This window comes from Chelonia mydas, chromosome 5, assembly GCF_015237465.2.
Source record: "Chelonia mydas isolate rCheMyd1 chromosome 5, rCheMyd1.pri.v2, whole genome shotgun sequence".
NCBI classification, from domain to species: domain Eukaryota; kingdom Metazoa; phylum Chordata; order Testudines; family Cheloniidae; genus Chelonia; species Chelonia mydas.
Window position 1 is genome coordinate 83,584,680 of NC_051245.2, and position 16,377 is coordinate 83,601,056.

The 16,377-nt window shown below is 40.7% G+C and overlaps 1 protein-coding gene across 23 annotated transcripts in view; it reads right to left on the bottom strand.

The window, feature by feature from the left end:
• SPIN1 (spindlin 1) overlaps positions 1 to 16,377 on the bottom strand; it is a 119,658-nt gene that overhangs the window by 18,580 nt on the left and 84,701 nt on the right. For 21 of the 23 annotated variants that reach the window (XM_043546413.1, XM_043546404.1, XM_043546403.1 and 18 more), the window contains one exon: positions 3,983 to 4,031. In XM_043546413.1, coding sequence (XP_043402348.1) covers positions 3,983 to 4,031 — 49 coding nt within the window. Of the gene's footprint in view, positions 1 to 3,982; positions 4,032 to 12,469; positions 12,544 to 15,377; positions 15,538 to 16,377 lie in introns of all 23 variants that reach the window. The other 2 variants (XM_043546415.1, XM_037901693.2) reach the window with 2 other exon arrangements.

A 16,377-nucleotide genomic window follows, 5' to 3' on the forward strand; every position in this document is an offset into this window, starting at 1 on the left:
CCCTCTTCCTATTAAAATTTCTCTGACCTTCAGTTGAACCTTAGTGGATAAAGGAAATATATATTCAATAATGGAATGTGTAATCTTTTCCCCTGTTTTTTCCCCTTACCTTGCTAACATAGCCCATATGTCCAGGAAGGAACCCTTGGAAACTAATAAGGATATCTATTATTATAGAAGTGTGTTATAATAAACCAGCCTGATTAATTGATATGAGGTTCTTATAATCCAATTATGTTCTGTCATAAGAGGTATTTGTTATCACAGATATTTTCTGTGATTTATCAAATGACCCACTGAAAGACGTTTTTAACTCATTAGGCTTGAAGTTTCAACAGGTATTCTTAAAAATGATTGCAATACAAATCCCTTTAGTTTATCAATCATGTAAACTGCGATATCAAAAGAAATTCCATAAGTAATTAGGTAAATTGAAACATTAAAAACAAAACACATGGTTTTGGGGAAAGTAACTTTTCCCTCCCTGCAAAGAAATTTCTTTGTTTCACATCTTATAAAGGAAAGTTTTGGGTGTTAGTTTGGGAGTGAATAAACTGCCATCAACTGCCATCATTCTGCCAGTTACAATGAGAAATGTAGTCTTCATAGACAAATGAAGTAATGAGCATTAGTCTAATGGCTCCAATGGAGGTTCCATCAGGCTAGTAAGCCTCACATTATGATTCCAAGATGGAGGGGGCTGTCTTATTGAAGGAAAAGCTCTAAAAATACCTTTCACAAACTTTAACAAGTATGAGAAAAAAACTGGATGGTCTTGAATTGGGGGAGGATATGCGGAGATAGCGAACACATAATGAGCTTAACAACAAACCAGAGGTTTATAAGGATAATAGATATTGAAGGATATGAGAGATTGATGTCTCTTATGGAGAAACATTATGCTGGTACGCCCAGGATGAAAAATGATCCAAGTTTGCAGTATAATTTGTCCTTGTGGATTGCCTTCTGCTCTGAATCCATATGTTGCATATATCACCAGAACAAGTCTTCTCCAAGTCTGTTAGCCAGACAGTTTCCATGCCATGAGGTGTAGTGACAACAAATCTGGATAAATGTTTTCCCTGTTATGAGTAATTAAGTCTAGTAGAAGTGGTAAGTGATATTGGCAATACCGAGAATTTCTGATTTCTGTGAAACAGTCATGCGTGGACCAATCTAGTGCTATTAGGATGATTGAGGCCTTCTCCTGTTTGAATTCTTTAACACATATGGGATCAGAGGAATTGGGAGATAAGTGTATAATAGACCGTGAGTCCAAGGGATTATGAAGTTATCTCTTTGAGAACCCAGACTCTCGTCCCTCCCTGGAATAAAACGCTTTGCATTTCTTGTTCTGTTCAGTGGCAAACAGATCTGATTGAAAATGGACTTGACTGATTTTTGAAATGAAAATGCAGTCTGGTCAATAGGGTCACAAGCGTACATGAAGCCATGGGACCTAAAAGCTGGAGACATATGCTTCTTGTAGTACATGGATTTTTATGAAGTTGATTGATCAACTCTATAATGTTCTTGAATCTGGTTGTGACAGGTATTCCATGGAGGTTCGAACATTGAGTAGAAGCCCAATAAATTCTATCTTCTGTGTTGGGATTAAATGAGATTTTCACATTCATTCTCTGTCCCAGTTTGGAGAGCAGATGTACGAGGAAATCTGGTCTTTTGTGTGCTTTTACCCTACACTATATAGATTTCACAGGGAAGACCAGTGTTTCCCAAATTGGGGGTCCTGACCCAAAAGAGAGTTGCAGGGGGTCATGGTAGTGCCACCCTTACATTTGCACTACCTTCATAGCTGGGTGACCGGAGAGTGGTGGCTGCTGACTGCGGGCCCAGCTCCGCAGGCAGCAGCGCAGAAGTAAGGGTGACAATACCATACCATGCCATCCTTACTTCTGTGCTGCTGATGGTGGCAGCTCTGCCTTCAGAGCTGGGCTCCCAGCCAGCAGCTGCCACTCTCCAGCTGCTCAGCTCTGAAGGCAGTGCTGTCACCAGCAGCAGTGCAGAAGTAAGGGTAGCAGTACTGCAACCCCTCTTACAACTCATTTTGGGGTCAGGACCCCTACAATTACAACACTGTGAAATTTCAGATTTAAATAGCTGAATTGTGAAATTTACGATTTGTAAGATCCTGTGACTGTGAAATTAACCAAAATGGACCCTGAATTTGGTAGGGCCCTACCAATAATATGTTCTTTTTCTTGAACAGTCTGAGCTGGTAGCTCTACAAAGCTTCGGCAGACCATTCAGCAGACTAATTCTTGAAATGACTTATAATCATCTAATGAAGATGCCTGAGGAACAGTCAGCCTCATTCTGTGAAGAAGATAGAATATTATCTGGGAATGTTTCAGAAACTTGTTGCTGAAATATATGTTCATGCAGAAACTGACGAAGAAGAGAGTCCGGTTCAACAATACTTGCAGATTGCTGTGGTTGCTTTTGCATGACAGGCAGATCTGGGCGTGAATGAGATTTAACCCTGGAAACTGAAGCTGAGGAATATTTTGATTTAGGATATGACCATGGCTCCAGCGAGGCCAAGCAGTCTGTCCATATGGATAAAATGAGAGTGGCCAGGATGGAGGAGTACCAGCTAGGGTCTTTGAACTAACATGCCTATATTTTCCCACGCCTGACCTGACTAGCAAACATATATGGGTCATAGAAAGGTACCACCTAAAAGGTAAGAGAGTGAAACATCCCCACTATCAGAAGACGAATACCCATCCTCCTGTAAGGTGGGAGGCTGCCCCTGAGGTGCTCAGAGAATTACTCACTGAATGGCCTTATCAAAACTATCATCCTTAGAAAGCATACCAGCTGACAGAAACATCTGATAAGGGGGAGTCAGGCTGCAGGGAAACAGCCAAAACACTGTGTACTTTGTACATTCTGTTTGCATATAAAAATCTAATAGAGTCATGCCCAAGCTACTACTAATTTTTAGTTCTGTGATCCATTCCTCTATCTGTTTGAACATTGGATGAAACACCGAGGAACACATCTGAATGTATTTAAGAAATTATTAATGATAACCAGCAACCCTGGATTGTCACATACTATTTTGTAGAAGAGTGTACACTGAAAAAGAATGAACAGGTTTTTGCACTTAGAAAAAATGTTTAATAGTCATAAAATGCACCTGCACTCAGTTTTTGTCTTTGAAGTGTCCCATCAGAAAACTAGCCAGACCCAATCTATTTAGCTGTTAAAAACAATGAGATCAAACATGTCCAGACTATACCTTCTCCTCCCTCAGAATAGCTCTTTCCATCATCTACTCCCTCTTAAAATCACAAGGTGAATAACAAATTAATTCCCTTTTTCTGGGAGTGATGAGTGTGTGGAGGGTGATGAGATACCCCTAACAAAAAATAAAGCATCCTTATAAAACTGTTGAATTATTCTCAATCACCGCATTTGAAAAAATACATATGGGAAATCTCCATGACAAAAATGTATTTGAAATGAAATTACTGAAACACAAGTAGTAATAAGAAATCTATTATATGTCTGAGGTTATTTTCCAGATGCAGTTATCATTAAAAATACTTGATGAGAATAGTTTTATACTGACCTAGTCACAACGCACCACTTAGGCAATGAAGTTACTACAGTCTTTCCTTGCCACTTCCCTCTCCCTAAAGTGTTCAAGCAATTTATACCATTTTATTCACATGATCTTGTTTCTCAAGTGATGGTGCTATTCAAACATAAGTAAGTTTAAAAAGCAAGCCTGTGAGCAAAAGCAATGTAGAAAACAAATGTATATCTGCCAGTGGATATATATTACCTGAACACAATCCCACACTGTTCGTAGAACAAAAAGTAAAGGCTGGAACAGCAGTAATAAGAACAGAAACACATATTTCTAACAACGTAATTCTGGGTAACAAACCCTACACTGGGAAGTACGAACAGTTGAAATTTATAAAAATAAGTTTTAGAAATCGCTTACTTGTGAGAAGTTCTCTTCTTCATCATGCTGGCAGACACTCCTGCATGCCCTGTAACAGAGAAAACAGCACATAAATGATTGAGAAATGAACATATTACGTTCATGCAGAGTGCTAAGAAAGGCTGTTTTGAATGCCAAGATGTAGATGAAGTGCTGCAATTCTATGGGAGTTAAATATCGAACAAAAAAACCCCCCAAGAATGTAAGTATTCTGAATAAAAATTCTAGAATTAATATACTTCTGGAGCTAAACTTGCATGAAATACACTTTTAATTTCTACTCAGATGTCAGATTAAAACAGATAGTGGTTGTGGTCAAGATCACCTGTATGTTCAAATTCCAAACACAACCACGGCGAGGGAGATTCCCACACTGGAGCCATTCTTTTAAGTGACAAATCTGAGGAACTGTCCAAGAATGAGGTGTCAAGAGAAGTAGTTTTGGAACAAACTGATAAATTTATCAGTAATAAGCAATTAGGACCAGATGGTATTCACGTAAGTGTTCTGAAGGAAATCAAATATGAAATTGCAGAACTACCAGCTATGGTATGCAACCTATCACTTAAATCAGCTTCTGTATCAGATGACTGGAAGATAGCTAATGTGACACCAATTTTTAGAAGAGTCTCCAGAGGCGATCTGAGCAATTGCAGGCCGGTAAGCCTACTTTCAGTAGCAGGCAAGTTGGTTGAAACTATAGTACAGAACAAAGCGATCAGATACCTAGATGAACACGATTAGATGGGGAAGAGTCAACACAGCTTTTGTAAAGAGAAATCATGCCTCACCAATCTATTAGAATTCTTTGAGTGGGTCACCAAACATGTGGACAAGGGTGATCCAGGGGATATAGTGTACTTGGATTATCAGAAATCCTCTGACAAGTACTCTAAGCAGCCGTGGGATAACAGGGAAGGTCCTTTAACAGATAAGTAACCGGTTAAAAAGGCAGAAAATAAAAGTAGGAATTTCATGATATCATTTTTAAGAAATTGTAAGCAATTCAGAAGTGGTACAGACAGAATGCCCAATTCGCCACAGCCTCTATGGCTTAATACAATGTCGTAAAACCAGTATAAAAAACCTACACACGTGTTTCCTTTGAGGGTGACTGCCACACATTTGTTCTCTACCTTTTTCATCGCCTTTCCTGAAAGATTCCAAACTATAAGCAATTCCAAAACAATTTAACATTTAACTTTCAAAATCAGTACAAGTGAAAGGCTGTAACCATCTGATTGATGGATCCATCATTTCCTAAGCTCTTTACTCCTGAGGAGAATTCTGCACCACTGCGCATGCGCAGAATTTATGTCCCCTGCAGATTTATTTGCTTCCCTGCAGAAAAATTACTTTCTGACGGGGAAGGCACAAAAGAAGTCATGCGGCCCTCCCCAGCAGTATGTTTTGGGTGCTCCAGGAAGCCGACAGAGAGGTAAATCACTGTGGGGCAGGAAGCAGGACTGGGGAAGGCTGGGCTGGTGGCTCCTACCCTGCGCTGGGCTGGTGGCTCCTACCCTGCGCTGGGCTGGGGAGGATGGGGCTTCCTCTTCCCCTGCATGGCATCTGGGGCTGGGTCAGACCCACGCCCATATTACTCCCCCGGCTGCAGGAAGCTCTGCAAACTCCCCTTCTCTCCACCCCCCGATTCCTGCACCCATCATTTCTCAGCTGCAGGGGGAGGAATCCCTGTGCAGGGAGCTGCTCCCATATTCGCCTGACCTCCAGGCATCCAGACGCCTTCATACCCATACCCTCCCGCCGAGCCTTACCCACCACACTCAAAACCCCCCCGATGAGCCCCACTCCCCCTATTCCTGAACCATTCTGACAAGCCACCCGCACCTGGATCCCCACCCCACCTAGCCCCAACCAGTTGCACTTGGATCCCCACCCCACTGAGCCTCTTTCCCCCAGTATCTGGGCCCCAAACTGAACCCCCCAATCCAGACTCCCCTGCCGAGCTCTATCCCCAACACACCAACTCCCACCCCCTGCAGCATCCCATTCCTGTTGCATCCAGAACCCGCAACAAGTCCCGATGCATCAAGATCCCACCCCCAGATTCCCCCACTGAGCCACCCGCACCTAGACTGCCCCACTCAGAACCCTCTTAACCCACACCTGGATCCAGTCACATTAAGCCCCACACACCTGCATCCTGCCTTGCTGAGTGTGCCTGCCCACACAGAGGGGCAGGGCCCTAGGGTGTTTCTGGGGCAGGCCAGGTCCTTGCACTCTGTCAGGGTTGGGTGCAGCCTCACTACTGAGTCCATGTCCCAGGGAGGAGCTGCACAGTGATCTCCCACCTCTGTGCAGCCAGTGGCCTGTTCTCTCCAATTCCATGCTGGAGCCTCCACATTTATTTGACACATAAAATTTGCAGAATTTTAAAATATTGTGCGCAGAATTTTTAATTTTCTGGGGTAGAATGCCCTCAAGAGTAGCTACTGGAGCAAGAATTCTCAGTATTTACAGCCATTCTCCATTTACAGCATTTGGTTTTATCCTTACATAAACAAGACCAGAACCACTATTAGCTTATTACTATAATGTTATCAGTCTGTCTGAATCTTTTGTTGTTCAACTGAATTAGGGAAGTTACAGTTGCTAAACTACCTAATCTTAACTAGCAAAATATATCCTGAGTTCTGCTAGCATCTTGCAGACTTTCATAGTGTTTCAGAGTAGCAGCCAACTATTTGGGGAGAAAAACACTTGAAACCACTCTGTTGACACATTGCCCTCCCCCACTATGAAAAGAGAAACACTTTTCATTACCACCACCATACATCTAAAGAATACACTAGCTGTGCTAAAAGATTAGATACTAATAATCCTTACAGATGTATATCAATGCAAAATACAAAAGTATGCACACATGTAGGGGTAGAGGAAGGAAAGGAACTGTTAAACACACATCCAAGTGATTTGCAACTGCATTTTTGAACCTTTAGAAAAAGTTGATAGAGGTTTACCAACTTCTTCCCCCAACCGCCACAGGAACATATTTTTTTTGGTGAGATGGTAAGAACTAATCAATCAGTTATATGACAAACTATTTTTTCCATTTTACTAAAAAAAAATGCTTAAAGTATCCAGGATCTTAAAACATCAATTTCATAATTTTAAATTGACAGTAAAAATTAAGATGGATAATTGCCATATTCCCAGCTTGCTTGATGTATTTATGAATTCCTAGTGGAAGATGGTCCATATGCTTGAATGTGAACCAATGTACTATGGTCTTAGATTGAAAATTGATCTAAAAAGGTGTGAAGGGAACCTATTTTCTGTTATGTTTTTTTTTTTACTGCAGTAGCATGTGGGGGCTCAATCAGGGACCATGTCCTGAAGCAGCTGGCATTGGCCACTGTCAGAAGACAGGATACTGGGGTAGATGGACATTTGGTCTGACCCAGTATGGCCATTCTTATGTTGGTAAGTAAGTGCTAACACTGAATCCCAGCAACGTAATCAAGGGCCAGATTTTCAGACAGACATGCAAACAGGCTGCCTTTGCACATGCAAGTGCTGCACAAATAGGGTAAGTGACTAATAAAATCAAGAGTAGATACAGCTGTCGAATTTTCCTCCTCACTGGAGTGATATTTAATGTTTAGAAGGTAATTTGTCCCTAAGCAGAATGATAGCTCTACGAGCAAAACAATAATATCCAACAGTCCTCCAATTACGTCAAGCATTGGTCCTTCAATTTTGCCCAATTCACTTTGGCAAGCTCACACTAAGTGTGTGAATAATGATAATCTTCTCTTTGTAGTGCACATTCCAGGACAAATTTATTTAAAATACTTTTAAATTGCTCTGGTGATATTTAGAGGCATATTTTATTGCTGTGTAAATCTTTTCTTTTTGCAAATTTGCCCTTTAAAAGTACTTATGAATAAAAAAATTGATGAAATAATTTAACAGGATCTTAATCCTACTGCACTCATCATCACTTAAGGAAGACCCACAAATCTTGTACTGCCAGAGTGCCAAATAAATTGTGCAGAAGAAATAATTTCTATAAATATTAATCAAAAACTACTTCTCTAGCTACTTTTGGATTATTTTAGATATAAACCTATTTATATAGGTTTGTATAACATATGATTTAATGAGCCTGATAAATGCTTATAATGCTTGAAGCATTTTACTGAAAAGCATCTTTAAAAATGGCATGACAGTCTTCTTGTTTCCCTGCAAAGTATCATTTTAAACATTACTGAAAATTGGTTGGCTTTTGGAGAGCAAGGGATTCGACAGTACCTGATGTTTGTGGGTAAAGGTTTTGATCAAGGCAGAGTTTTGCTAGAAGTTGATGCTGTTTTAGTTTTGTTTCTTTAGGCACCTTTGACAGAAGTGTGTTAGATAGGTTTTCTGTACATTTTACTAGAAATCAAACAAGTGTAGTGCAGTTTGATCCTGTACAAGCTTCCTCTCACCATTCCCAATCCTCAAATTAACACAATTCCTAATCCTCTCTTCAGTAGAGAGACTTTCAAACGCACTAAGTAGGGCAGCAGTTTTGTGGTGTGAACAATTTACGTGTCAGTCACTGATGCTACTTTCGGTTTGTGATCTAAACAGAATTTAGAGGATGAACAATGAGTGGCTAATTCATTAAAAGAAAAACACTTTGATAGAAATTTCAATATCAATATTTCACCAGACATTTAATAAGTGGAAAGATCAGTGTGTATGCTTTTTTGGTATAAGTAAAGTTTGATCTCAGGTAGTAATTGGTATTAAAGCAGCCAACATTAATGAATTTATCACAAGGGAGCTGTCAGATTTCACAATACATGAATGCTATTTCCATTAAATGTGAAAAGGTTTAGATTCACATCACTTGCTGCAGTTTCTGTACTACTTTGATAATTACAAAAAACAGCATATTACTGTTCCACTTGAGATACTGCTTTCCTCCAGCTACCTACATAAAGCTTTCAGAATTTACTTTGCAACTGGAAAGCCTAGAAAAAAAAATCCCAGCTATTTATTATATATTCAGTATAGTTTCACAAAATGAACATTCAGCAAAGTTAATAAAATCATACGGTGACAAGGGACACTCACCTCTCGTGAGTTCCTCCTGTCGGTTAGGTGTGATACTGCAATCTTTTCTGGTCCTGGCACCTCCCCTATAGGTTGGTACCTACCTGCTTGGTAGGTCTGCAGTGGCTCAGCCCTCCAGCCAAGTCACACAGTCAAAAAGCAAACCTCTCCCAGCGGTACCAAAGTCCAACAAGCTACACCTGCCCTCACTAGGGTCTTCAGCCCCGTCTCTTGGTCTTTTAAATCCCACCTTTCACTTGGGCTTCTAAAAGAGCCTTTGCCCCTTCTCGGGGCATAGGTCACTTTCCCAGTGGTGGGAACTCAGGCCTGCCCACTACTCTGAGTCCCAACTCAGGGACCCTATAACAGCAGCCATGAACCGCTGCTCTGTTTGCTGCAGTTATTCCCTGGGCTTTTTCCCCCATGTGGTCCTGTTCCTTTCATTGGTTACCTTAGGGTTTCAGTTTTCATGTCCTCTTTCCCAAGTCTGGTAAATGCAGCCTGTTAAAAGCCTTTGGTCATTCCTTGCCCCTCTGGTCCCACCCAGGAACTGACCTGATCAAGCCCTGCAACTCCTTTTATCTGAGCCTGCTCTGACTGGTTGCTTCTATATAGCCTTTTTAGGCAGCCCTGGAGGATCAATTTTAACCGCTTTTTCCTGGGGTGGGGTGGGGTGGGGTAGGAATGCAGTGCCTCCAGCAGGGGGCCTCAAAGGACCTGGTACACCCCGTCACATACCTCCCCCCACACCCAATCCCAAAGAAGGGGCTTTAGGTTTGTGAGCCTATCTGAAGGTTAATGTCCCCTCCTATGCAGTCTTTGCCCTGCTTGCTCAGGGGCTCCTCGCCCAGGCCTGTCTATGTGGAGAGCTATTTGCAGTCTCTGCCCTGATTTCTCAGGATCTTCTTTCCTGGGTTGCTCTGCCTGGACAGCGTTTAACAGTCCTTTGTCCTGATTAGACAAGATTTCCCACCTCTGACCTCTTGACATGGAGAGCTTTTGCAGTCTCTTTGCCCAGCTTTGTCAGGGTCTTTTCTCCAAGGCTTCTCTGCCTGGAGAGCTATTAGTCTCTGCCCTGGTTGGTCTAGGTCTTCTCTCTCAGACCTCTCTGCCCAGAAATCTTTTACAGTCTCTGCCCTGGTTTCTCTGGGTCTTTCTCCAAGTTCACCCAAGGGCAAGCCGTTCTTAAAATATCCCATCTGTCCACAATCATAACATCTTTTTGGCCAAGTCTCAGGCTTCCAGCTCACTGGATTCCTCTTATCTACCCAGTACCTGTTACTGCTTCTTTCCTGCAGGATCCATAACAGGTAATGCTGCAGTTCCTTTAGCCTGCTGTAGTTCCAACTACACCACCCGCCACTCTCTAAGAGCCTCACTGAACTGCTGAAGCAATACCCAGATCGGCTTCACAGACCCAGTCCTCCCCAGAAAAGGATGTGTGAATTTTGGTGTCCAGGTCTGTCATGGCTATCTGGCTCCTTGTTGCCCTCCAGCTAGCACCTCCCCCTGTGTTTTCAGAAGAGACATGCTACTGCTGGGCTAAAGTCTTTTCAATTCCTCCATTGTCTCCTTGTTTCAGGGGCTGGTCCGAAAAGACCCTACTTCTGGTACCAAGGAAAGATGGTGCTGCATTGGCAATATTAGGACTTCTGCTAAGGGGGGCGGGGGGGGAGGGGGGAGAGAAGAGGAGGATGACCATGTCCTCCTTTCTTTATGGCATCCAGCTACCAGAAGGAGAAGATTAAGGAATTACCCATTTGCCAGAAGATTCAGCAAACAATTCCTTGGAGATAACTGAAGGAGCAAGAGAAACTGTTACGGTGCAAAGGGGATCCGTAAGGGTACCTGAGGAGAAAAGCTTTGTGATCCAAGGAGTATTCCTTGGATTGAGTGCTTCCACTCTGGAGAACAGAGCACCAGGATAGGAAAAGTTAAAGTGAATTCTTTAGCATTCCCGCCTCTCTTTTTCCCATGGCGCTATCATGTCAGGTGGCAGACTCTTGGGAGGTTCCGTGATCCATGTTGTAAAATGCCCTGTTAGGCACCATTTCCACCGGTGGCCAACAGGGAAGAGCATATATACACAATGCTGAAACAGGGAAAGCCCAAAGTGAAGGGGACAAATTGGGAAGATTATGGAGGCTGAAAAAGCGGTGTTGCAATTAGTTCACCTCTTCAGAGTTGTTTACTGAAGTCTTTTCTTCCATTCTGATATAGCAAAGGCAAGCTGAGACTGCAAATCAGCCTGAGGCTCCACTTATTAATACTCTACAAAGTGGAGAATAAAACGTTGATCCTAATGGGAGAAAGGGCAGAACCAAACAGAAAGACCTAAATTGTTGAAGTGACCATTGATTTTAAGTGCCCCAATTCTTAAATCTCTAAGGTGCCAGACTCTCAGAAGGAGGGTACTCAGTACTTTCTGAAAACTAGGTCCTTTAAGGCATGTCACTTTATACACCCAAAACATATTTGAAATAATAAGTGAATGCTTCTGTATCTGGACTGACTACCCCTGCCTGCCTGCCTGAGAAGAGAGTGCCCTTTGTCTATACTGGTGGCAGTTAACCTTCACTGAAAGTTAACTGCCATTTCTTAGACTGCTGCTGACAACTATTGTGTCAAAAAACAGGAACTCTGCCATAGCCAACTGGGGGAAAAAAAAACTAGATTTATTACCTGAGACAAAAATACTTTGATTTTGAAACACCGATGTTACTTTTCTGGATGGCTAAGAGTCTTAGAGCTGCATGAACATATGATAGGTATGTAACTGCTGGGTTTAGCCATGCTCACATGCAGGTTGGCAGCAGCCCTTATGCAATGTTTTTTGCAATCCTAACACGACCCTAGAAAGTCTCCCAGGAACTTATCAGTTTAAAAATATTTCCAAATCTAGGAGAAATGAAGGACAAAAAGAAGAAGAGGAGGAATACATCAGCCTGACAGATACTCACTCACAGATGATCACTTTAAAGATAAGATAATGTCTGATTCTCCAGGAAAAATGTCAAACTTTCCAGGAAATAAATATCTGTCAATCCTGTAGCTGCTGGGAAGTGACAAGCAGTAGAAATAAAAAGAAAATTAAAAAAAAAAAGGGGGGGGGGAGGGGGAATACCTCAGGAAGAGAGAAGAAATTATATAGAAAGAACTGCCTGTACAATCTGGCAACCACAAAGCTTGACAGACAATTCTCTGCTAAAACTGACAAAAGGACCATATGTGAGCACTAGTAAACAATTGTTCTAATAAGCTAATATTGTAGGCTGGAAACTGATTTACAGTCTTATACGTCGTCTTTTAAACTGTCAAGGGTCACAAGTCAGGTCACTTGTTTTTTAATCAAAATATCTTCAACCAGTAGATGATTACAGTTAATGCCAATTTTAACAACTATCCTCAATGTTCAATACTTGCCTAATTTATTAATGATGAACTCTCAGCATCAGACTAAGCAAGCAGGGTACATCTTCTCCCAATATATATGTTTTCTGCATTAGTTTTAAGAAAATACACGACAACATGATAAATTTTAAGGTCAAAAGGATCATTATATAATCACCTAATCTTATCTTCTGCACAACACAGGCCATAGAACTTCATCCATTAATTTCTGCAGTGGAGGTAACTCTTACCTACCATGTAAACAAATATTACTAAACTTAACTTGCAGCTGAAATAGAGTGCCTCTCTTAGATATCCAACCATGATTTCAGGACTTCAAATGCAAAACCATGCTCTGAAGTGTCTCTAGCCTCTGTTTGCCAGAAGCTGGGAATGGGCAACAGGGGATGGATCACTTGATGTTTACCTGTTCTGTTCATTCCCTTTGGGGCACCTGGCACTGGCCACTGTCGGAAGACAGGATACTGGGCTAGATGGACCATTGGTCTGACCCAGTATAGCTGCTCTTATGTTCTTAAATGACAAATTTACCCTCTTTTCTTGGAAAGTTGTTCCAATGATTAATTGACCTCACTTTCATGTGAGTCTTATTTCCCATTCAACTATTTGATCTTATTATGCCTTGGTCTGCTAAATTAAAGGATTCCTTACAGGTCACATTCAACTCAAGTTATTTAGCTTAAGTCTCATCGTAAGGCATGTTTCCAGACTTCAATTCATTTTTATAGTTTCTCTGAACCCACGCTAATTTTTTAACAACCTTTTCAAAGCGTGAACACCAGAACTTGACCACAGTAGCTGGTGTTCTTCTTCCAATATGAATAAAAATGAGGTGAGAGGATAAGATCTAGTTATAGGATCAGTTCAATTTAGTAACTATAGATAAATAAATGTTATCCTTTGTTAAATAAATGTTTTGGATAAACTTTTTCCATATCTAGTCTTATGTATGTACACTTATGGCAGTTTTATTTACCTAATAAAAAATTAAAATACTGTTTTTGTGCATTTTAATTGAACTGAATTTTCTGCCAACTGTAACTTATTGCAAATCTTGAGTAAATAAATAGGATTGTAGTAAATAATAAATGCATCATTCACCATTTTCTAAACAATTATATATGAAACTAAAGAAATCAAAAGAAAATGTTACCATGTGACATTTTTAATGATTTAAACTTATGAAGTACTCACTTTTTTAAAAAAAAGTTTTAAAAATGGCTTCTTTGTCCTATTCTGGAATAGCACAAAGCAGACAGAGCATACAGGTCAGCTAAACTGGGTTTACAGCTGCTTTGTTCTGGCAGTGAATAACAAGACAGCTGAGTGCACACTCCGTTTCTCCCCCTTTCTCCCATCTTCCAAAATACCTCTGCCTTTTACAACACACATTCAAACTTCCCTGTCCTTCCTGCAACCCCTCTTTTGTGCATGGTATATATCCCCCTTCTGTAATTTCCCCCTCCTTCTTGCCTACCCGTTGAGTAGATGTAGTGCAACAAAATAGCTTTTGAAAATATATTTATGATTTTTTTTTCCTAATGGAAATTTTCATCTGTCAAAAAGAACGAATTTCTTTGAAAATGGCCACCATCTCCAATTATTCTCAGTGAGACTGAAGCCAAGTTACCCTCAGGGAAGATGGTTGCTTTCCATGCTGTAAGCAGGCCAAGACACACAAAGAGACCCTTTCTCAAAGTGGCCACCAAGCGAGGGCAGTGGAAATTGTGGAATTCTCTGTATTAGACCACTGTAATCTTCAGCCTATGCTGAAGGAGAAACTTTACCTATTATTCTTGATAATAAACACTACCAATAATCCTAAAATAAGTTATTCAAATGTAGCATATGAACAAGATTTTAGTGAATTTTCACTTTAGAGGAAGTTTGGCAAGTTTTACTCTGTTAATGAGATCATTAGGGGCGACAAAATAATAATATTGGGTGTTACATTTCTTAAGGATTCATTTTTAAACTTCATTTTAAAGCATAAAGAAACAGATTTACTTTTGGTTTTGTGCAAGGGACAAGTACCAGGTTCTCTTTGAACTCCTAATAAACCTGTAGTGGGTCACGGAGTCTCGCCCAACATAAGAATGGACTGGAGAAGTCCTTTTCTTAGATGAGGACCTAGAGGAGATTGCTCACATTTATCCTTGTAAGGGTGCTTATTCTTACCCTCTTTGTGTCTTCCCTGTTTTCTGCTGGTCCCTAATTCTGCTTACAACAGTCTCAGAGCCAGAGACAACTGTGTACCAAAGGCGGATTCCTGGTGCCTCTGACTGATGTACCAGGGTCAGACTCTGGTCTCAAACAATCTACCAGGAAAGTATGAAGTCTGAACTCATGGGATTGAGGGGTTCAGCAAGGGAAAATCTGGAAGATACAACACTTGAGGGGATATGTGCTTCCCTGAGGCAATACAGATGGGTGTCATGACCTTCACTGATTGGGAAGGCCACAGTGCTTAAAACCTGGGGCCCTGGGCATGATAGGCACCAAATATAGGTAGATGGCTGGGTTGGGAAGAACCCCCCTAAGTTTTCCAAAACTAACACTGAAACTAAGAAATAGGTAGAAAAGGAGAACTATTTACAAGCAATAAAACAAAAAACGCTAGCTAAAGCTGTAGACACTAGAGAAGTTTCATCTCAGACCACAGATGGTAGAAAGGAACCATGGAAGTGACTGGTCTGCACTGCCCCATATCCTCTCAGCTGGGAGCACAAGGAGACGGGTGCAGGTGCAGACCAATGGACACCACTAACGAAAAAAGAATCTTCTGGTCCCAGGCATGTGGAGTACATGCGCACCTCAAGTGGAATAGACACAGAAACCACCACTTGAAGAAACTTTGTTTATAATCACTTTGATTGAGGCCTATCCATACTCCTCTTAAATCTTCATTAATGCATTTTACCTCTTCTCTTGCACTTATACGACATGAATGGTTTAGACATAGGCTTTGTTTGATTCCTGCTGGTTGGCCAGCCAAGCCTTCCATAAATTTTTAGTTTTTACTCATAGACTGACATTTGAAAACTTTCACCCACTTGTCCCTCAGGTGTGAAGATTAATTTCTGAAAAAAAAAAAGGGGAGCAATTCTAAAATCTCAGCCAATGAACAAAGTTTAATCAGATAATTATGAACTGAATTGATAAAACAGTCACCAAACTGTGATTTCTAGTTACCAGAAACATTTCCATACTGAATGACAGAAGATGCAAAACGCTATTTTTTAAGTACCAATTTAAAAAAAGATTTTATAGTTTGCCATATCTGAAATTTACTTTATTATAGTTGAATACAGATTCTTAGCTCAGCTCTTTAAGAACTGATTCATCTGTTTCTTCCTAACCCTCCCAAACTTTCTAGGTAGCTTTCCTGTACCTGTAAAGCAAAGTTAGAAAACTGCTTTTAATAGTAACCAAAAAGTTTATAATTGCAAAAGAGAAACTAAGTACTGTAGCATTACTATGAATTTGATCAGTAAAAATGCAAGTGAAGCAAAAGCACCCTTTCCAGAACTATTTTCCTCCAATGGTAGTTTTTACTGCCTGACGCTCATTGGACAATCATAACGCAGGTAAAGATATGCTAACGTGAACCATATATGAAATAAGATGCACAATATCCCTCAAATCTCATTGGAAAGAATGCCTTCAACACCAGTTGCTCCTTTCAAAAGTTGTCACTAGCAATACAGAAGATTAAAAAATTATTGTATTACTACTGGAACTGAATACTTAACACACACCATACTGGAAGACAATTATATTTCATAGCCCAGAAGGAGTTAGTGTTGTGCTGGTTGCTTCTGTGGGGCTAATATTAAGGGATTAGGTTACTGAATATGACAGACTAGCAGCCTTTCATGGAGATTAAAGACTTTTTGTAATTTATTCAACAAATCTGAACG